At 34.8% G+C, this 22,946-nt stretch overlaps 1 protein-coding gene and 1 pseudogene across 2 annotated transcripts; one reads left to right on the top strand and one right to left on the bottom strand.

Moving 5' to 3' along the window:
• The first annotated feature begins 12,316 nt into the window (after positions 1–12,316).
• On the top strand, positions 12,317–14,884 carry LOC140816523 (cytochrome P450 CYP749A22-like; annotated as a pseudogene).
• A 2,714-nt stretch (positions 14,885–17,598) lies between these two features.
• On the bottom strand, positions 17,599–20,574 carry LOC140816821 (ACT domain-containing protein ACR4-like). Of its 2 annotated transcripts, none has more exons than XM_073176294.1 (8): positions 20,291–20,574; positions 19,633–19,709; positions 19,473–19,518; positions 19,249–19,363; positions 19,090–19,157; positions 18,405–18,998; positions 18,218–18,322; positions 17,599–18,138 (listed from the first exon to the last, which is right to left on the bottom strand). In XM_073176294.1, the coding sequence occupies exons 2-8, from the start codon at positions 19,677–19,679 to the stop codon at positions 17,797–17,799; spliced, it is 1,317 nt and encodes a 438-aa protein (XP_073032395.1). In that variant the 5' UTR covers positions 19,680–19,709; positions 20,291–20,574; the 3' UTR covers positions 17,599–17,796. The 2 variants fall into 2 exon arrangements, with proteins under 2 accessions (XP_073032395.1, XP_073032394.1); XM_073176293.1 differs by having other exon boundaries at positions 20,257–20,574.
• Positions 20,575–22,946: the final 2,372 nt, after the last annotated feature.

Consider the following 22,946-nt stretch of genomic DNA (forward strand, 5'->3'; position numbering starts at 1 on the left):
AGTTTGCTCAAAAACCCTGTAAGGCCCGAGATTTAATTACTGTAATCAGATGACGATTAAATGGTCAGAATTGTGATTAGTAAATATCACAGGAGCCAAATAAAAAGTGAAAGGAGAAGCCGGGCGTTGTTGCATTGTGAGCCAAGATTTCGGGCAGAATATGTGGCGCCCGAGCGGTAGAAAAGCACCGCCCGAGCGCCAAGGCATCACAAGAATTCGGACAGAAAGGCTGGCGCCCGAGCGGTAAAGATTTACCGCTCGAGCGCCAATGGAATAAGGAGCCACGCACCGAACAGAAAGTATCGCGCCCGAGCGGTACTTTCTTACCGCTCGAGCGCGAGACGTGGAATAGGCGGAATGAGCCACTTGCTTCAGTGCATGTTACGGATGTATATATATATATATATATATATATATATATATATATATATATATATATATATATATATATACACATGCAAATATTCAGAATTACTTACGCAACTCATTTCTCAGAATTGAAGAAAGGGCCGAGGAAGATAGCGGAAAATCCTTACGCCTTTATATTTAACTCCGTCCGTCAGATTTTGAATCCGACTGCAGTACTGAGTTCCTGTCAGAGCAGGCTTCAACTGGACGTAAGTTTTGTTACGTTTAGACAAGATTTGAATTTATGATATTGTCAGAATTGAATATGATTCAGATATGGTGTTTCTGCTACAGTAGATATTATAGAATTGAAGTCAGATTGAAGAACAGATTGTTTCTGTATTTGTTATGATTTTCGAAAGATATTGATAGAGATTCGATATCAGATTTGTGTTATCGTTGAAATTATGAGTTATGTCAGTATTGATTATGAGTTCTGGTATTATATCTGTGATGTTTAGACTGACGGGGTATCGAGACTGTGTTGTTATGCCGTTAAAACATCAGTTGATTAGATCGATCAGATTTAGTAATGATTTCGATTGTAACGTGATATCATTGATATGAATCAGATTGTACCTTGTTCAGATATGGATCAGATTATATACTGATTTGAGTATGGATCAGAAATGTTTTGAATTGAGTTTATACTGATATTGTATTTGTACGATTGTCATTGCCAGACGGGGTATGGACATATCAGAAGGCATGACTTCGTCTTCGTCAGATCGAGAGGATAAAGGTATAAATAAATGTTGATTCGGGATTGCACAACTCGAGTTAGGTTTGACTTGAGTTTCCCTAAATCATATACTTTATTTTATTGCATTGATATTTGCAGATTATCAGATTGATATGTTAATATATTGACTTAGAACAGAGTCAGAGTCCGAGTCTAGGGCAGACAGCCTAGCTAGGGCAGAACCGCCGAGTCTTTCTTAGAACCGATATGACTCTAGACTTACGGTGTATCGAAGAGCTTCAGATGTAGATCGACGTCTATCTCAGACACATTCGATACAACATACCAGAGTCTAAATTAGATTGGGATCCCTAGATTTGAGATAAGATAAGATTAGATCATGAGTCATCGATTCATGTAGTCAGACTAGATACATGTTTTGATGTATGTTTATGCTTTTATATATGTTTTATATGATTGCATTTAATACATTTTTTATACTGGGATATTTATATCTCACCGGAGTTATCCGGTTGTTGTCTTGTTTTGTATGTGTGCATGACAACAGGTGGGGCAGGATCAGGGTCCAGAAGATGAGGAGAGATCGAGATTAGAGTTGTGATCACGGACTTGGATGTAGATAGGTTTTATTACTTGAATGTAGTAGTTGAACCTAATTTTAAATTAGAGGCATGTTATACAAGATTTGTATTATTATACTAGTTTGTATAATAGATTGATTCCATTACCTTCCGCATTTTAAAAGAAAAATTTTTAGACCCTGTTTATCTTAACTGATAATTAAACCCCAAAGATGATTAAGAAGATGATTAGCGTCCGGGTCCCCACAACAGGTGGTATCAGAGCGATAGATCCTTTAGATTGAGATAGTCAGAATTGATAGATCTTCTAGAAGGAGATAGTAGAGAATGAGCGGGGTAGATTGAATTCTCTTCCTTGCATGTGAGTGCTAGCATGAGATTTATTATAATGTTGAATTACATTATGGGTGCTAGCATGATTTACTGTTTTCCCTATTACATGTTGTTCGTTATCTGAGTTGATTGCAGCATGTAATTATTAAGCCTGGATCAGAACCGAGTCTGAATCAGAGGTATATGATCAGAGGAGGGCTGAGACAGATTGTATAGATTGTGTACTAATCTGTTTGATATTCAGATATACCGCCTCGAAGAATTTCAGAAAAGGGCAGTACTTCGTCTGAACAGAGAGATGTATCAGAAACTCAGTTAGAAGAAAAGATGAAAGAATTTGAGTTATTACAGCCGCCGGTTCTGAATGGTACCGAGACATCTGAAGATTGTCAGAACTGGTTGGATGATATAGAAATCTTGTTCGATTTACTTGACTGTACAGATGAACAGAGGGTTAAAATGGTGCCTTATCAGTTACGAGAAGCCGCCAGGAGTTGGTGGATTACCAGTAGAAGAATGTGGGCACAGAGAGGTACACTGATGTCGTGGGAAATATTCAGAACTGAATTCTATCGAAGATTTTTCTCAGCCTCGTACCGAAAGGACAAGAAAGCAGAGTTTGAGAATTTGAGCCAAGGGCAGCTGAATATTGACCAATATATTGCTAAATTCTCTACTCTACTGCATTTTGCTCCTCATTTAGCTGGAAATGATGAAGCTGTAGTGAATCAATTCATCAGAGGGCTGAATTCGGAGGTAGTTGCATTTATGAATTTGCAACGACCTTACCATTTTGCTGACATCCTGAGTAGAGCAAAGAGAGCTGAGGCGAGTCTGATTAGACAATTAACAAGGTTGTGTGTGAAGCCACTTCAGGCACAGCAATCCCCTCTTCGTTATGACCACGGCAGTACGAATGGGAAGCAAGATTTGCTGAAAGCTCGGAAGAAGCCATTCAAGAAGTTAGGAAGTGGTTCCTCGAGTTCCAGTAGTTCTAGTCCGAGCTATACTGGAGTGTATTGCAGGAATTGCGGAGGGAGACATTCCACCGAGCAATGCCAGGGAGTGACTGATAGTTGCCGTATCTGCAGACAGCCGGGACACTTTGCTAAGGTTTGTCCCCAGAGACGGTCCCGAAGATCTTAGGGAACAACGTTCAATTGAGAAACAGACCCAGAATTCACAACAGGTACTATTCTTTATGATTATGATGCATATGTATTGATATATACTAATGCATTTCATATGATTATATTTGATGGAGTAGCATGGAGATATGCTGTATCTGTTGGGTCTAGTTGTATTGTAGTATTGATTTCCTAGCTTGTTGAGAAAATGTTGATATCAGAGATTTCTGTATATATTGTATACTGCAGTAAGATGAGAATGAAATAGAGATAGATTATGATGTACTTGTGTTTTCTGATTTGAACGCATTATTGATATGAATATGCTGAACAAGTACAGACATATTGTAGAATTTTTCCAGAAATGGTAAGATTCAGACCAGAGATAACTGATCAGTGGAGATACCACGATAAGGATTCTAGATTTAGAATTCCTTTGATATCTGTATTGTATATGACTCGATTAGTACAGAAAGGAGCAGATTGCATCCTTATGTATTCAGTAGATCCACTGAAATCGAGCCTAGCATTGGCAGATTTGCCAGTGATATATGAGTTGGCTGATGTTTGCCTAGATAAGATTTCAGAATGGTGCTATATCAGAAAGATAAATTTCAGAATTGAATTGAGATCAGGTATTGTTTGTATAGTAGATTTAGTACAGAATGGTATTGAATATACAGAATAATACAAAATGAATTGAAAGAATATTTGAAAGATCATATTAAATATTCTGAGAATTATGATTCTTGTATACATAAATTGTTCAGATATGTATTTTGTTGAATCAGATTGTATTCAGAATAGATGATATCTGATGCTAGTATACTGATTGATTTTGAGACAGTTGATATTGTGATCAGTGACTGATCAGATACCGATATCAGAAAGATCAGACAGTCGGAAATGTCAGAATTGTCAGAGATTGATATTGTATGAGTTGACAGATTATATGATATGATTGTGTTTTAAACTGCTTGAGAATTTTTGCTTCTAGATCAGTATTTTATACAGATTGTATTGTTTGGGGAGCATATTATATTTGCAGATGATATATAGCAGTTGATCAGTATGGCATGAAGATCTGATTGATTTGTCAGAATCGATAGTATTGTTAGAACGTACAATCCTATATATTTACTAGATTAGTATAGATTATGGTTATTCTGAATCAGTATTGATACAGATTTTATGAACCGTTGAGAGTATATACAGTTCAGCTTGTATCAGAAATGAATTCAAGAATTCCAGCAGTTCAGAAACGTGATCAGAGTGGTCAGGACAGTATTTCGATAATCAGAGCAGAGTATCGGTCAGAAAAACAGATATATGATTTGGTGTTTTGTATTAGACGGATTGTGGTATGATATCAGAATGTTTCAGAGTTGTATAACAGAATTGATATTTATAGTCAGAGCCGAATACCAGGTAGGTATATTTTCTTTCATTTATGTTATTAATTGATTTGTTTGTATCAAATAGTTCGAATCTGAAATCACAGATAGGGTCAGAAATGTACCGTAGTGGATTCAGTTTTCAATTTGATGATTGAGAATGTATGGTATTCGAACAGATAGAGTTGATATAGACAGATTAAATCAGTTATAACAGAATTTGTACAGAAATGTTGGCAGAAATTGTACTGATATGTCTGAATCGCTAACAGAGAAGACAGAAAGAGAGAAATCAGAAGATTTATTACAGACTTAGTATATTTCTGATTCGACATGGGGAATATATTTCGATGAATTTCGTAATAAGATTATCCCAATATTTTCCAGATTGTGATATAATATGATTATGATTGACAGATTGTTCAATCTATATCTATTAGTTTGTACAAGATGATGTACAAACAGAACCAAATGACACAGATTGATGTCAGAACATAGTCAGAGTGACTAGAATGTAGAAGTAGACTATATCAGATTGTGATTTTGATTAAGTTTGCAATTATGGCAGATCCTACCATAAGTTATTTTGCAGGTTATTCACAGATTGACAGACAGTCAGAGTGTATTATCCAGATATTGGAAGATATCCCGAGAACTGTAATGCTGGATGTTAGCACTAGATGATATTTCATATTGTCATTATATGAATTATTGTATAATTAGAGCTATCAGATTATCAGATGGGTAATGATATAGTTACAGATAAAATATTATACAGTGAATACTACAGAATTCTTTTGCAAAGAAGGCAGAAAAGAATGAATATAGATCAGATTTGACCGATTTAAGAAACCAACGTCGGATGATGACGATTGGTACTTGAAGCTAAAGATTGTAGATGCCTTTGTTTGAGATAAAAAGATTTGATAACAACAGATGGTAATGATTTGTTATGAGCTGTGGTTTGGTATATACAGATGTTGTATAGCCAGTGTTGTGAGATTGAAATTTCAGAACAGATTCATTGAGATGAGTTCTACTTTGAGCTTTGTATACATTTCTTCTAATATGTCTGAATTGATTATTTACGAGTTCGAGGACGAACTCAGATCTAAGAGGGGGAGAAATGTAAGGCCCGAGATTTAATTACTGTAATCAGATGACGATTAAATGGTCAGAATTGTGATTAGTAAATATCACAGGAGCCAAATAAAACGTGAAAGGAGAAGCCGGGCGTTGTTGCATTGTGAGCCAAGATTTCGGGCAGAATATGTGGCGCCCGAGCGGTAGAAAAGCACCGCCCGAGCGCCAAGGCATCACGAGAATTCGGACAGAAAGGCTGGCGCCCGAGCTGTAAAGATTTACCGCTCGCGCGCCAATGGAATAAGGAGCCATGCACCGAACAGAAAGTATCGCGCCCGAGCGGTACTTTCTTACCGCTCGAGCGCGAGACGTGGAATAGGCGGAATGAGCCACTTGCTTCAGTGCATGTTACGGATGTATATATATATATATACACATGCAAATCTTCAGAATTACTTACGCAACTCATTTCTCAGAATTGAAGAAAGGGCCGAGGAAGATAGCGGAAAGTCCTTACGCCAACTCCGTCCGTCAGATTTTGAATCCGACTGCAGTACTGAGTTCCTGTCAGAGCAGGCTTCAACTGGACGTAAGTTTTGTTACGTTTAGACAAGATTTGAATTTATGATATTTTCAGAATTGAATATGATTCAGATATGGTGTTTCTGCTACAGTAAATATTATAGAATTGAAGTCAGATTGAAGAACAGATTGTTTCTGTATTTGTTATGATTTTCGAAAGATATTGATAGAGATTCGATATCAGATTTGTGTTATCGTTGAAATTATGAGTTATGTCAGTATTGATTATGAGTTCTGGTATTATATCTGTGATGTTTAGACTGACGGGGTATCGAGACTGTGTTGTTATGCCGTTAAAACATCAGTTGATTAGATCGATCAGATTTAGTAATGATTTCGATTGTAACGTGATATCATTGATATGAATCAGATTGTACTTTGTTCAGATATGGATCAGATTATATACTGATTTGAGTATGGATCAGAACAGGTTTTGAATTGAGTTTATACTGATATTGTATTTGTACGATTGTCATTGCCAGACGGGGTATGGACATATCAGAAGGCATGACTTCGTCTTCGTCAGATCGAGAGGATAAAGGTATAAATAAATGTTGATTCGGGATTGCACAACTCGAGTTAGGTTTGACTTGAGTTTCCCTAAATCACATACTTTATTTTATTGCATTGATATTTGCAGATTATCAGATTGATATGTTAATATATTGACTTAGAACAGAGTCAGAGTCCGAGTCTAGGGCAGACAGCCTAGCTAGGGCAGAACCGTCGAGTCTTTCTCAGAACCGATAAGACTCTAGACTTACGGTGTATCGAAGAGCTTCAGATGTAGATCGACGTCTATCTCAGACACATTCGATACAGCATACCAGAGTCTAAATTAGATTGGGATCCCTAGATTTGAGATAAGATAAGATTAGATCATGAGTCATCGATTCATGTAGTCAGACTAGATACATGTTTTGATGTTTGTTTATGCTTTTATATATGTTTTATATGATTGCATTTAATACATTGTTTATACTGGGATATTTATATCTCACCGGAGTTATCCGGTTGTTGTCTTGTTTTGTATGTGTGCATGACAACAGGTGGGGCAGGATCAGGGTCCAGAAGATGAGGAGAGATCGAGATTAGAGTTGTGATCACAGACTTGGATGTAGATAGGTTTTATTACTTGAATGTAGTAGTTGAACCTAATTTTAAATTAGAGGCATGTTATACAAGATTTGTATTATTATACTAGTTTGTATAATAGATTGATTCCATTACCTTCCGCATTTTAAAAGAAAATTTTTTAGACCATGTTTATCTTAACTGATAATTAAACCCCAAAGATTATTAAGAAGATGATTAGCGTCCGGGTCCCCATAAACCCTCTCCTCCCTTGCACCTAGATTTCGAACCAAATTGAGAGCAATGGATCAAGGAATGAATCTCACACTTTGATAGCTAAGTCAGGTGTATTCAATCCAAAGTTTTGATAACTTTTAATGACTTTTTCAAATGATAGACTTTTATGGATTTGATAGAATTTTATTGACTTTTACAGAATCTCACAGATTTATGTGGATTCATACAGACTTTTTTTGCAAGATTTTTATTGACTTTTACAGAATCTCATAGATTATAAACAGATTTATGTAGACTTTTTGTAAGATTATTATAGACTTTTGTGAAATTTTTTTATAGGATTTTTTAAATTTTGTAATTAATTATAACATATTTTTTTATTAATTTCTTTGAATCAATAATTAATTGACATATATAACATATTCAGTTTGAAATATTTTTTCAATATTTATATTAATAAATAAATTTAATTATTTAAAAGTAAAATCATTTAATACTTACATGCCTATATATGTGGATTTGTATATATGTTTGTAAATTTTTAAAAATACATCAATTGATTAATTTTTAACCTTGCTTTTGAATTGATAATATAAATGTGAAAAGGATATTATTTATCATTGTGTGGATATAATTTTGTATAAAAATATCATAACTTACATATTAATTGAAAATGCTAAAAAGAATTTAAAAAAACATGGTTGTTGTGAGGCTATTCAATTATTAAGAATTAAGCTTTGGGATCATATTTTATTGTTATTGAATATTATATTAATTTGTATAAATAATAAATTAAAAATCACAAAATCAATTATATAATTCAAAATTTCCTATTATATTGAAATAAAAAATTATTAACTGAACAATAAACCAAAAAATGAAAAATTTGAAAAGAAATACGAAAATATATATAGAGACACATTTCGAAAATTTGAGAGAGTGATAGATATAGATGAGAGGAGAGAAGAGAAGATAAGAAGATAGGTGATGTGAAGCGACACAGAGAGAAATAAATAGCTTGTGTAAGAGTTAGAAGTTTTAAAAATCCATCCAAATATTTGGATTGAACCTATACAATTTTTGACAACTTATAGTTGTACTTTAGGCTTTAATGTTTGTATATTAATGAATTTCATGAAGTTATTAAAAGTCTATTGAGAATTTGAATACCTCTAAACTTTTATAGAGTTTTAAAAAGTCAATGTTGAATACCACTTGACTTTTTAAAACTCTATGAAAGCTTATTTTGAATACCACTAAAATTTTATAACTTTCATAGAATTTTCAAAAATCTTAATTGAAAATATCTATACTTTTAAATCTACAAAAGTCATTAAAAGTCAGTAAATCTCCTACATTGAATACACCCTCCTAAATAACTCAATTATGGATGGGGATTTGAATCCAAAAACGTGAAGATTGAAGCCAAGTTTTGGTATGATTAGACTACCATATTGAGCTTCATCCTCCTCCCCTATAAATACCATCAAGCCTAGCATTCCCTACACCATAAATCTCAAAATCCCTTGCTGCAAATCTCGAAATTCCAGCAGCATTCTCTAGCCAAAACTCTGCTAAAAAATCGACCTGAAGTTAGGCTAAAAAAATCAAGCCGAAGTGCTGCCTGAATGAGGTGCAAGAAGCAATCCAATCCAAAGCCGTGCACTCCACGTTTTTAACATCAAGATATACTGTAAGTGGACTTGTTTTAAACTTGAAATTTTAGGATTTTTGTATATGTTCGTTTTTTTTTTTGAAAATTCGTCGAGTACAATTCTTCTTCTACTCATTTCTTGTATTAGTTGTCATACGGTTTTGAACACTGTGAAGAGTCGACTGTATATAGGTGGGAATCCCCACCATGATATGACCCTTACGAGGTGGGGATGTAACCGCTATATGGCCTCGCCCCCTTAGAGGAGTAAAAATCAGGAACTGATATCAGTAAACCATAGAAAGTATATGAATCTTAGTGCTTGGTAAATATTATGCATGTGATACGAATGATGTTATGCAAGTATAGTGTTTTCGAACTTTTATGCATATTGTTATATTGTGCTCGAACGACCCCCACTTGCTGAGTATTTCCCAAAATGCTCAGCCCCTTACAATCCTTTCCCAGATAAGCCCGAGGAAAACTTGAGGAGGAAGAGTCGGATCAGTTTTGGGCTAGTAAATTTCGAGACTTCAAGATTTTAGATTCAGTTTCTACTTTTACTTCAATATTAATGTTTCCGCAATTAAAATCTATCGTTTTGATTTTTGGGTTGTAAAGACATTGTTATCTATTCGATATTATGATATAAAATGGTTTTTGGTTTACAATGTGCTACAAGACTTGTTGTTTTCGATTGTGTGATTGCTAAACAATATCGGTGTCAACTCTGAGTTTCGAAGCGTGACAATAAACCCAACCAACATGGTAGTAATGTTTGTTTCATGTTCATGGGAATGAACATTTCCATTGGAACGAGTGTTTCAATTTCAAAAATTATACCAAGCAAAAAAATGAAATAAGATTGTAAATGTCCATTTCTTCTCACCTCATTTCATCCTACCAAGTATACCCTATAGATTGTCGATTTTTTATTTTAATTTTTTTTAAATAGATGGCCGATTTGATTTGGTGGATATATTGCATATCTTTTATTTAATTTGGTAAGGATTTTTTATAATTGTTATTTTGAATATCATTATCTCATATTTCATGATTTCAAGAATATATCTTTGACTTTGTTTTAATAATATTGATGAATCTATAATGAAATTGCATGAAATGCAATTGTAATTTTTCTCGTAGAAATGTTTACTGACATTGACTGTGAGAACCTGAATTTCCAGTAGCAGCAATGCAAAATTTTCATCAGAAGCTGGTATTTTTCCAGCAGATAGAATCCAACAGCATAAGAGTTCAGCAGCGCGGGATTTAACAGAAAGTTACTAATTCAGCTGATGACTTGTAACTAAAGCATTTAACATGGGATAAATGCTATTAATGTCAGATTATGGTCATTAATTGAGAGGCCAACAGTCAGAAAGTTACATATAAATAACACTCTCAAATCTCTGATTGGTGTTACACAAATCCTGAGTTATCAATTGAATTTTCGAGCTGTAAAATCCAATAGAAAGAGCAACCAGATTCCAGAAGACTGCAACCGAAACTTTCACGCAAATTATTACGGTAAGTGGGCTTATGTATAAAATATCTTGAAATCAGTTTGTTAATTTCTGTCTTAAAGCACAATTTCTGAATGTTTGATTTCTGATATATGATTTTGAAGAACTGAAACTCTCTAGTGAACTAATGGTAGGAATATATATTCTGAACACTTCTGGATTCTGATTCTGATTCTGATTCTGGCCTCACCCCTTAGAGGAGAGAACATATAGGGGACTGATATCAGTTTAGCCATGAAATTCACTAACGTGCTCAGTGCTTACTAATTCTGATTTCTGTTCTGAAACATGTGATTTCTGAATATTGATTTCTGTTATGAAAATAAGATTTTTCTGTATATTATTTGTATTACTGTTTCTGTTGAAAATAATTTCAAAAACTGGGAGTCAGTCCCGCTCCTGCTTACTGAGTGACAATCATATCACTCACCCACCAAACTCATCTCAGATAAGAACGAGAAAGAAAAGTTAGAAGAAGAAGAGCAGATTCAATTCTGGGACTGGTGAAGAAGACCATTATTTACCAGTTCTAGTTTATGTTGATTTCCGCTATAATTGTTAAGACAGTGTTATGTCTAGCTTGTTTTACATTTCCGCTGTAAAACATTATTATTTGACTTTTGTATCAGACAATGGTTATTCAGTATTATGAATAAAAGACTGGTTTCTGAATTTTGTACTTATGAGGCTTGTTGTTTTCGAATGTAAATTTGAGAGCACCGCCGGTGTCAACCAACCACCGTCCCGGAGCGTAACACTGACATAATAAAGTTATGTAGAAAAATAAATATAATTTTAAAAAATAAAAAAATGACTACATTTAAAATTTGATAACATAAATAATTAAAATCTAAAAAGAAATTTTTATAAAAATCTGTCATAGAAAAGTTTGAGTGGATGATCACCTAAAGATGCGGAATATTCGTATAAATAACATAGCACAAGTCCATTTTACAATTACTTAAATTTATTTCTTCACACGATCAGAAACATACCAGGAAAATAGTTTGTTTTTGTTTTTTTTCAAAATTTGTTTTTGGTTCACTAACTTTTAATTTTCAGTTATGTGAGTTCAACACGACACTATAAAATACTAAAATGATAAAATTACTGATTTTTCAGATTTTACGTCAGTAATTTGACTAAAATAATCGAAAATTAAATGTTAGTGTACAAAAACCGAATTTGACAACTTTTAATTGACGAAATCCAAAATTTGGATAAGTTAATCACCAAAACAATTATTTTCCCAAACTTTTTCTTTGTGAAATTTTTGTATGTCATGCAATAAGCACCTCAAGCCTGCGGATAAATAATCTCCCACGTTCCTTCACACACATTTTAACCAACAGAGAACGACAAAATTTTGCCAGGCTCCTTCATGTGTTGGTCTGAAATGGGCAACACTATATCCAACAGTCGAATACATCCAATGTCCAAATTTTTTCCATGGATAACTTCCAAACAAAAGGTGGGACAAGAAACTGAAATAAATGGTGAACATGTTGCCTTCTGATATATAGAACATCCAAATCACTTTCATTTTCATGCCTTATCTGCTAAAAAAATTCTATATTCGGTGTTTTTCCTTGGATAACTTCCAAACAAAAGGTGGGACAAGAAGTTGAGAAAAATAATGAACATGCTGCATCCTGATAAATAGAACATCCAAATCACTTTCGTTTTCATGCCTTGTGTGTTCCCCTGGTTTTTCTCGACATATCAGACGACCATTGCTTAGAACCAGGCTGTCTCAATCTTACAACCTGGATAGTATATTATCCCTATAAACATAAGTGAAGTTATTTTCTCTTGCTTGTTCATCAACAGACAAGGCTAAAACCCTGTACAAACACAAGGTCGTCATGGGCATTCTTTTCTCAATTCCTCTGTTCATTATTGCACTGATTTTGTTAAGATTTATCTACAAAGTAATATGGAAACCCTTTCGCATACAATCGGCGATGAGGAGACAGGGGATCACCGGCCCTTCATACAAATTAATTCATGGAGGTACTAAAGAGGCCATGTTCTTGAAGCAGCAAGCAGCCAAGGGTCCAATGGAATTGTCGCACGACATATTCCCTCGAATCCATCCTAATTTCTATGCGTGGATGAAGATATATGGTAACGAGAAATATTTTCGTGCTTCTTTTATTAAGAGACATGTATGAAATCATGTAATTTATTCGGTTCTATATGTCATAGGAAAGAATTTTCTTACTTGGAATGGTCCTCGACCTCTTTTGGTGATCAGTGAACCGGAGTTGGTTAAAGAAATATTGTCTAATAAAGAAGGTATGTATCCGAAAATCAAAATCGATGGCCTTGCAGAGAAGCTCGTGGGAGATGGACTTGTTATGACAGAAGGAGAGAAATGGTCGAAACTGCGAAAAATAGCCAACCATGCTTTTTATGCAGAAAGCTTGAAGGTAACTGATTGAGCACGTAACTTATTAATGAATCAAATTTAGCAACATTATGATATTTTTCTTTGATATTTATGTTATAATCATATCGAAATCTTTCTTTCCGCCCTGATGCAGGAAATGTTTCCTGCAATGGTTGCAAGTGTGGAAACTATGATAGGAAACTGGAAAAATTATGAAGGGAAAGAACTAGAAGTGTACCACGAATTCGATCTTCTAAGTTCTGAGGTGATTGCAAGAACAGCTTTTGGAAGTAGTTACTTGGAAGGGCGAAACATATTCGCTATGTTGACGAAGCTCGGGTTTCTCATATTCAAAAATGTTGACAAAGTTCGAGTTTCTGATTTCATGTAATTAAACTCCGTCTTTCACTCTTTTGAAAAATAATCTTGATTAGGCATGTGTTTCAAATCACTTACCAAAAGGAACTAAAACTTTCTTTTGATGTCTCACAGCAAAGGTTTCAAGACCAAAGATGATGTTGAATCAGATAAAATCGAACAATCTCTACGCAATTCTATCGTGGAAATAGTGAGGAAAAGAGAGGATAAAGTGTTCAAAGGACAAGAACAAAACTTTGGGAATGACTTTCTGGGATCATTGCTGGCAGCTCACCATGCTGCTGACAAGAAAAATCAGGATTTCTGTTGATAATGTCATTGATGAATGCAAGGTATTCTTTCTTGCCGGACATGAGACAACTACCAGCTTGCTTTCTTGGACGTTTCTTTTGTTGGCGATAAACACAGATTGGCAAGAAAAGGCGAGAAACGAGGTGTTTCAAGTGTTTGGCCAAGAAAATCCAAAATCCGAAAGTCTAGCCAAATTAAAAATGGTAAGTAGCTTATTCCCTTTGAACTGTGCTTATAATTTTATGAGAAATATTAAGGTAACAACAAGAATCCGAGTATATTCATTTCATTTTTTCGTTCCTGTTCGGTTCTTTTTCTCATGTGTTTAGGTAAACATGATCATCAACGAGACCCTAAGGCTATACAGCCCAGTGACAAATCTTACTCGAAGAGCAAAAAGCAACGTAAGGCTAGGAAAGTACGAGCTCCCGGCTCATATGGAAATAATCATTACCACTCTAGAACTCCATAGAAGTCGAGAAATATGGGGAGAAGATGCTCACCTTTTCAAACCAGAGAGATTTGCAGAAGGGGTGGCTAAGGCAACAAGAAATAATCCCATGGCATTCCTTCCGTTCGGATTCGGCCCAAGAACGTGCGTAGGATTGAACTTTGCAAGCAATGAAGCGAAGATTGCACTCTCTATGGTCCTTCAACAGTTCAAGTTCACATTGTCTCCGAGTTATGTTCACTCTCCTATCCCCCTTGTCACAGTTCGTCCTCAACATGGTTTGCCAATCATTTTGCAACCATTGGAACGATGAATGAATAACATAAGCATGACCAAATTTTCCTTTCGGTACTTTGGGATGCTGTATTGATAAATAATGAACGATCCCATCCCATATTTGAATAACACAAGCAATCACCGCACTCGTTCCCTTAATAATTTGTGTTACATGTTTTGTAAAACACATGGACGGATACAGATTAGCTGCTATCGGAGTCTATTTGTGCACAAACATGCATGCATGGATCTAGAGCTTGTGGCTTGACGAAATAATATGGGCTTGGAGCTTCTGGTATGAAAAATTAGTGTAAGAGACGATCGTGAGTAGGAATACTTGGAGATAAGTACTATACGGCCAAGATTCTATTCAATTAGGGAAAAATGCAATTTTAATTTCGTCCAATAACTTATATTTTTTTGTTTTGTCGCCCGAAACCATTAATTTTATCCACCATTGCTAATTTGGAACTCATACTATCCTTCATCACTCATATAGCAAAATAAAAACTATATTATATACTTTAGAATCTACCCGAATAAAAATAAAATAAAACGATAAGCTTTTTTCATTCCATTTTGAAATTTTGAGCGTCATTTTGTTTTTGTTTTTTTTTTTAGATTTATTTTGATGTGCGTAATATAGACTTATTCAGTTACATGAGCTACGTCGGAGAACATTGGTCTCAAATATACAATATTTGATGAGATTAGTTACAAGGATGATTGTCATAACCTTGATCAATATTGTGTGAGAGATGCATAATTAATTTGTAGATCGAAAGTCATGATTAATCCCCATAATAATTTAGTTTGACTATTTCACAAAGATAAGTTCGGTTTGTTCGACTCTATCCATATTAGTAATATCTAAAAACTATTAAGGAATTGATATATGACAAATTTTGACACCCGTCAACTCTCCATTGCATGAAATTGAGTCGTGTCAACTTTTCAATGGTTTGAAGCACTGCTCATGTGGGTCAGGTCGAAGAAACCGATGAGTTCGGATTCGAAGCATTTGATTGTGAAGTTCAACTCGGAATTGACAATATTCAATATTTCTTCTCGAAACAATTGAAAGATTTTATTGTATAATTCATGTCTATCCAATAATTAGTTTTATTTTATTTTTTAAACTTTTCTGGATATTTTAATTAGTCCACTTCTCGTGTACCGTAGCTGATCATGAAACACTTATTAATCAATTATTCAGAATAATTAAAGATTAAATTCATTTAATTACTTGTCATTTTCTGACGGTTAACCATGCTGTCGGAGTCTTGATCAACATTATTACTTCAATAAATATGTAAGAATAGATGCATATAAAAAAAATGATTTGAGATAAAGATTTGTAAGCCGCCAACCCCACGACCAACCCACATGGGACTCGTGAATAAGGATTAACATTGGCTTGAAATGACGAGGAAATGACTTAAATATAGCTTTACATACACACACACACTCTAATAAATAGTGAGACACAAAATTCGAATTTTTTTCAAGAAAAAATTAATCTTTAGTCCAATAATTTGTATTTTTAGTTTTGTCAATTCACGATCTTAGAATATTATTTGCATTTTTTTTCATTTTTAATCATTTATCAGAATGGTGAAGTGACATCAAACATATTAACAATATCTTTTGTCAGCAATTTTTGGTGACACTTCGTATTTTTTAGCGCAACATCAATACTCCAAATAAATAAATGAAAATAAAAAGAAACAAATTAATAAACTAAGACCGTCGATATATTACCAAAAATATAATTTTTTCCTTTTATCATTGTAAGATTTGGTCAACGGCCTTATACATATCCAATTAACAAAAAAATCAGGGAATTTATATTCTTTGGCAATATTACATAAAACATATGGGGGTTTCTCATATGGAGGAACTTGGTGAAAAATCTTCAATCAAAACATTTCTTGGGTTCACTACTTACCCACAAAATTGTGGTACTATGTCATACAAAATATGGTACAGTTCACGTGGAAATGTGGTATACTTCACGTGGAAATGTGGTACTAAAAAAGTACCCAGAGACTGAACACAAAAAAAATCGACGACTGGAGACTGAAGGCCAATTTTCCGTCTCACATGTGCTCTGCTGACATAAACCAAAATGAGATAGATCTCATGTCTGATTCGATTCATAAAAAATTGTTCTTGTGTCAAAATTATTATTTTTGATTTGAGATATCAATCAAATCGACCAGTCTCAAAAATTCATATCAAGTCGATTAGTCTCAAGGATGTATCATCCGTGAAACTGTCTTACATAATACCTTCTCATAGTTGAGATATCATAATATACATTGTTATAGGAGATAAAAAATACATCACCAAGACTATAGTGTTATGAATTTATCATTTCATATTATTACAAAAAAAAAAAGAAAAAGTGGTGTTTTGGAAAAATAAACAAATAAATGGACGTCAAGATATTGAAATATAAAGGTTGCGTTTAGATAGATTGACTTCACATCTATGGATTTCAAATATATTCAAATTTATTCTGTAGTTTTAGAGAAACAAAGCCATAAACTTCAAATTTACTATTTTCATGTTTATATAGTGTTTCATGTTGATTATGGCGAATTTAAAGTTCACTCAATAATAGAGACATTTGAATTTCAGTATGTAACTAAAATATAAATAAGTAAAATATATATTTAAGATTTTATTTAGTGTTTCATTGGTAACAATAAAAATATAATCGAAATCTTTGATTTCAAATTCATCCGTTTAAATTCAACGTAATATAAATTAATATAAAAATGGTAAATATAAAAATGGTAACAAGTCCAAAAGTGCTCTAATATACGTAGGCATGAACAAGACATCCAACACCGTCGGAACATCAAACGTTAAGAGCAAATTGCTTTTCAAGCGATAGATGATTAGCATTGGCAGCCGTTACTATGCACGAATTAATAATTTATGCTTTGGCAATAGTTAGCATATACAATTATAATATTTAAAATCTAAAATTTAAATAATTAATCAGTTAATAATAAATTAATGTGCTAATTCATAATAATATAACAAGGTACAAGTAAACTGGGGGATGATAAACTCACAATTTAAATAATAAAATTAATGAATGAATTTAAATAATTTGATAATATCGTTAGAACCTTTATTAAAAAAGTGTAAGATCTCGTACTTAAAAATATACCAAGGACTCTTTCACGAATGTGAATGTTTCACTAAACAAGATGAGAAGCTAAAAGAAACGTGTATCAGTGTAGTCCAACGGGTCAGCCCCTGAGTTACTACGCTACTCTTATCTTGAAGGCTTCAAGAATCAGACTTTATCAAACCAAAATTACAAAATGATCTGGATTTGAAGAGCCCTCCAAACAGAAATCTTGTCGGGGATTCTCGAGGGACTAGATTCATCTCGTCGGGACAGCCTTTTACTCTAAGTATTGTTCCTCCGATCGTTTGTCGTATGGAATCTATAATCTTTCGGTCCACCGGGTACCCCGACGCATCGCATACGTAGAATGTGTTTACTGCCTTGCCGGCTCGTGTTGTCACTTCTGCTCGGGTCACGGTTAGGCTATTTTCGCGAAAAATCCGTGTTACATCAGACAACAGCCCCACTCTGTCGGTTGTGCAGAGTTCTAGTTTCAAGCCCTTGGGAGAAAATGGAGAACAAGCTACAGATCAAAATTCATACAAGAAAATTGAATTAATGTACAATGGTAATTCTTACCTCGGATACTCTCCTTTGTATCGCTGCTTCAAGACATTGGATCACCCTTTGTCTCTCTGCATCTGATTTCAACGGTGATCCATCGACATGCCTCACGCAGTACTCCTTAAAAACACGAACCCGAGAGTATTTTTCAGACCATGTCACAAGACCTTGAACATGCAGAGATGAAGGACGAATCGAGTACCTGATGAGCTTCCGGTCCCTCGGCGTCGACGCTTCCGTGGAAAACGATGTACTGCATATCAGTCAAAGTACACAAAACATCAAACAGAAGCTTCGGCCTATCCTTGCACCGGATCGTTACCACCGAGTAGTCCTTATCATTCCAATTGACAACATTAACACTCGGCCTCTCTTTATCGTCCAGAGAATCATCCCCCATTCGCTCATAATCTCGGTCAGCAAGCATCATCTGATGAAGCCTTCTTTCTGTATGAGTCCCCCCATGAGATACCACGGTTTTAGCTTCTCTAGATTTGTTACTGCCCTTAAGAACATTGCATAAAAGGCGCTTAACCATGGTTAGTTTTTCGAGATCCGTAATCGCCCCCCCTGTTAACTCATCGGTTACTTGCATTACGGCTGCTGCACGCGTGTTATGGGTCCAGACCTCAGCATTCACCACATTGCACTTGAGGTGGGTTAGGACCGCGCTAACTTCGGAAAGTAACCCCGGTCTATCACTTCCTATTAACTCGATTGAAGTGTGGTCCATTTCGGATGTTAGCCCCACGGATCTTCTCATTGAGGTCGCAAAGCAAGAATCAGGACCGAGTGACTGAAAATGAAAGGCAAAAAATCACAACTCTTGCTCATATGCATACACAAAACCATCAAAATCGCTATCGTTAGCACCAAGAATATACCACCTTTTGAATATAACTCAGAATCTCAGCATCTGTTATCTTGTTCCCATCATGATCAGTGACATTGAAAACTGGTTGAAGAGAAAGCTTCAAGATTGTATTTTAACTCCACAAAACAAAGTACACTAAATCTTTCGTAAATTAATATGAAAATGTCGTTACCATCCATGAACCATCCGCCATCAGACGTTATATAAGCTCTGGTTATAACGAGATTGAGATCAATAAGGACTTGCACGACTTCAAGAAGAATACCATGTTTGTTAGCACTGTCCACCTGCAGCATCAAAACACGTAACCCAAAAATAAAAAATAAAAAAAAATTGGAAAAAATTCACGAGTGCAGAGTCCAAGACTGAATGAAAAAAGTTCGAATCTAGACTTACCTGAATAACCGTGGCGTTTTTGCACGATTCGTTATCAATGACAACTCTGGCAACAGGTAATGTTGAATTTTGTTATGGAATTCGAATTAAGTAACTTCCTTGCATAGGAATATCATACATATGCATATATAGATATATAGATTATTGTATTTATATATACCTTGGAGGGTTCATTCTCCGAATAAACTTCTCGTATTCATCATCCATGTTTCGTGGAAAACTAACTGGTGCCTGTCTCTGGGGAAAAGGATTGAAAGTTCATATAAAGAAAAAAAATGTGTATCTTTTCCAAGAACTCGTGGACTTAGAAACATATAGCCATTACGAATCACATAAACATGTAATGAATCCGAGAATGATTCTGAGAAATCTAAAAGACCAGCCAATTCCACTTAAGGGGACAAGTCGAAACCCCTGTTCCTGATCTTGTGGAGGCAACAGACTCTTGGCTTTTGCAGAAGCAAATTAAGACTATCAAACATTAGACTGGAACGAATGAAACCTTAAACTTTAACAGAAAATAGCAAGAAATAAAAACACACATTACACACACTTGGAGGTGTGAAAAACAGTCAAAGACGTCACGGTTCACCCTCCTCCCTCTAAAAAAACACACACACCAAACCCATAAAACAACGAGAACAATAAAATATTTCGAAAAAGTAAAACTAGTCACGCTTGGCTGGGAAAGAAACGACTCCAACTCAAACAAACAACGTAAATAAAACTGAAACCTTTGATGTGCCAAATAATCAGCAAGAAGAGAACTAGAGATTGACAAAACCTTCGAAATTCTTGAGGATTCTTGGCCTGCTTACCGATATTTTCTTCAATCCTTAGGACAAAAACGATGTTGAAATAAACTACGTCAGAAAAGAAAGCAAATCTTGATGCATATATCTTATATATATAATTTCCGGAAATATGATATAAGCGAATCAAGAATCAAGAAATCTGACGACAGCTTGATTTCATCAATTTTACGAAAATAAACACGCAGTTTCACTCCTCGAGCTGTAGGTATACTTTATATATGTATATAAGCAGATTCCCGTCTGGTAATTTCTAGTTTCAGCTCGGAAAGGAGATTCTAGGCGCAAATATTATTATTAACATATAAAATTTTGATGTGAATATAATTTTATCAATTTTTATATAAAATACAATATATTGACCTGACTTTAGAAGACTTGACTTTTCTTCTAAGATAGTGGTGTATTTTAGGAAATAATATTTTGTTTTTAGATAATATAATATAGTCTTTTTAGCATATATTATTATATTTTATATTGTTTAAAAAGAAACGTCTTGCGAAATCTGAGGAGGAGAGCGTGTATAGGATCTGCATGGCGCTTTTTAGCAGTCCGCCCACGTGTTTGAAAATTTGGCAGGTAGGGGCCTGCCAATATGAGCTGGTATGGTCAACTATAGCGTTCCTGGGGAGCAGCTAGCATAAATCTTGTGTTATATGGTCTATTTTTGTACATGTCTCTCATATTAGGATCATAATAATTTTTTTTTTTGAAAACTGCATGATAAATGTGTCACAAATCTAAATTGTACAGTAAAAGATTTTACACAGATGACAAAAACTTGTGTGAGACGGTCTCATGGGTCGTATTTTGTGAGACGTATTTTTATTTGAAGCATCCATGAAAAAAATATTATTTTGTATGCTAAGAGTATTATTTTTCATTGTGAATATCGGTAGGGTTGGTCCGTCTCACAGATAAAAATTTGTGAGACCGTCTCACAAGAGACCTACTCTATACAGGTTGTAGCAGAAGAAATTTTTTTCTTTCTGTGTAGGACTTAACCAACACCGTTAAAATGAAATGTCTAATGTGATTTCTTTGGAAAATTTCATTCCATCCGTTATATCTTAACGGTATATCCAAATGTGAACATTTATTTTCACAGGTAAGACATACTTTTATATAAGGATGAATATGTATAAAAAAAAATTCGGATATGAAGAAGTATTTAAAGAAAGAATTTAAAATCCATTAGATTAACTCGATAAAATAACTAGGAGTAGGTCTCATGTGAGACCGTATCACGGATCTTAATCTATGAGACGGTTCAACACTATGGATATTCACAATAAAAAGTACTACTTTTAGCATAAAAAGTAATCATTTTTTCATGGATGACCCAAATAAGAGGTCCGTCTCTCAAATACGACCTGTGAGACCGTCTCACACAAGTTTTTGCCAATAACTAGTTAAAGATTTGAAATCTGTTAATGTCAAATAGATTTATCCAAATAAACTAAAATAGTTATTATTATAAGAGCATGAATCTTTATATGTGAGACGGGTCAATCATACCAATATTCACGATAAAAAGTAATACTCTTAGCATAAAAAATGATATTTTTTCATGAATGACCCAAATAAAATATTCATCTCACAAAATACGACCTTTGAGACCGTCTCACGTAAATTTTGTCTTATTATAAATTCGAAACCCTCAATTTTGAATTCAGCGATCTTAAGTTGCTCAGGAGTGGGATTGTTTCACCCTACCAGTGCATGCAGTGCCTGCACGGACAATGAATGGCCCGGATTATTCCACATGAGTGATCCGGGCTCATCTCCATGTAAAAAAAAAAAAAAAAAAAATTGACTCGAAAAAATTCGAGCCGTTGGATCGACCATTGCGGACGAAAGGGTCGAGGAAGACCTCAGGAGTGTTCGTTTTTTAAACTTGTGGGAAAATGGTAATTAATGTGGTGTATAAGTGATTATTATAGGGCGTTTGGTAGGGGTGATTAGGTGGGTTTATTTTTTTTAACCCACTTAATCACATGTTTGGTACCGATGATTATTTAACCAAGTCTATCCCTCCTATGAATGATTAGGTTATATTAGGTAGGTTAAAATAATACCTCCTCACCCCCTAGGATTATTTATCCAACTCTTAATTCTTCCTATTTTCCAATTTTACCCTTCTCCTATATCCAAACTCACTACCACTTCCCGTCACGGCCGCCGCCACCGACCGCCGACCGTCGCCGCCACCGACCACCGGACCGCCGCCGCCACTGTCGCCGGACCGCCGCCGGCCGTCCGCGGACCACCGCTGCCACCGACTGCCGCCGCCACCGGCCGCCAACAGACCGCCGCCGCCGGCCGTCGCCGGAGTGGAAGAAGAAAAAAAAAAGAAGAAAGGGCAATTTTGTCCTTTCATCAAAAAATTTAAAATTATTCTACACTTAAAAAAATCATACCAAACATAACACCATATATTACATTCCTACCACAATCATTTTCTTTATCATTTACTTACTAATCATTAGTTTATTTTATCCTTCAAACCAAACGCAGCTTTAAAGATTGTACGAATGATTATTTAACGGATGTATTGTTATAATCGATTAAAATGATTATTTAACGGATGTATTGTTATAATCGATTAATTTCAGTAGGCCATAAATAAAATTACGTAATTTATTTATTTCATTTAAATTTT

The sequence above is a fragment of the Primulina eburnea genome, chromosome 16, assembly GCF_022965805.1.
Source record: "Primulina eburnea isolate SZY01 chromosome 16, ASM2296580v1, whole genome shotgun sequence".
NCBI classification, from domain to species: domain Eukaryota; kingdom Viridiplantae; phylum Streptophyta; class Magnoliopsida; order Lamiales; family Gesneriaceae; genus Primulina; species Primulina eburnea.

Coding starts and splice junctions, on each gene's coding strand:
- LOC140816821 (XM_073176294.1), bottom strand. CDS start 19,679: ATGGATGATGAATACGAGAAGTTTATTCGGAGAATGAACCCTCCAAG. Junction 19,364..19,472: donor AAAACGCCACGGTTATTCAG/GTAAGTCTAGAT, acceptor TTGATGCTGCAG/GTGGACAGTGCTAACAAACA. Junction 19,158..19,248: donor TGGCGGATGGTTCATGGATG/GTAACGACATTT, acceptor CTCTTCAACCAG/TTTTCAATGTCACTGATCAT.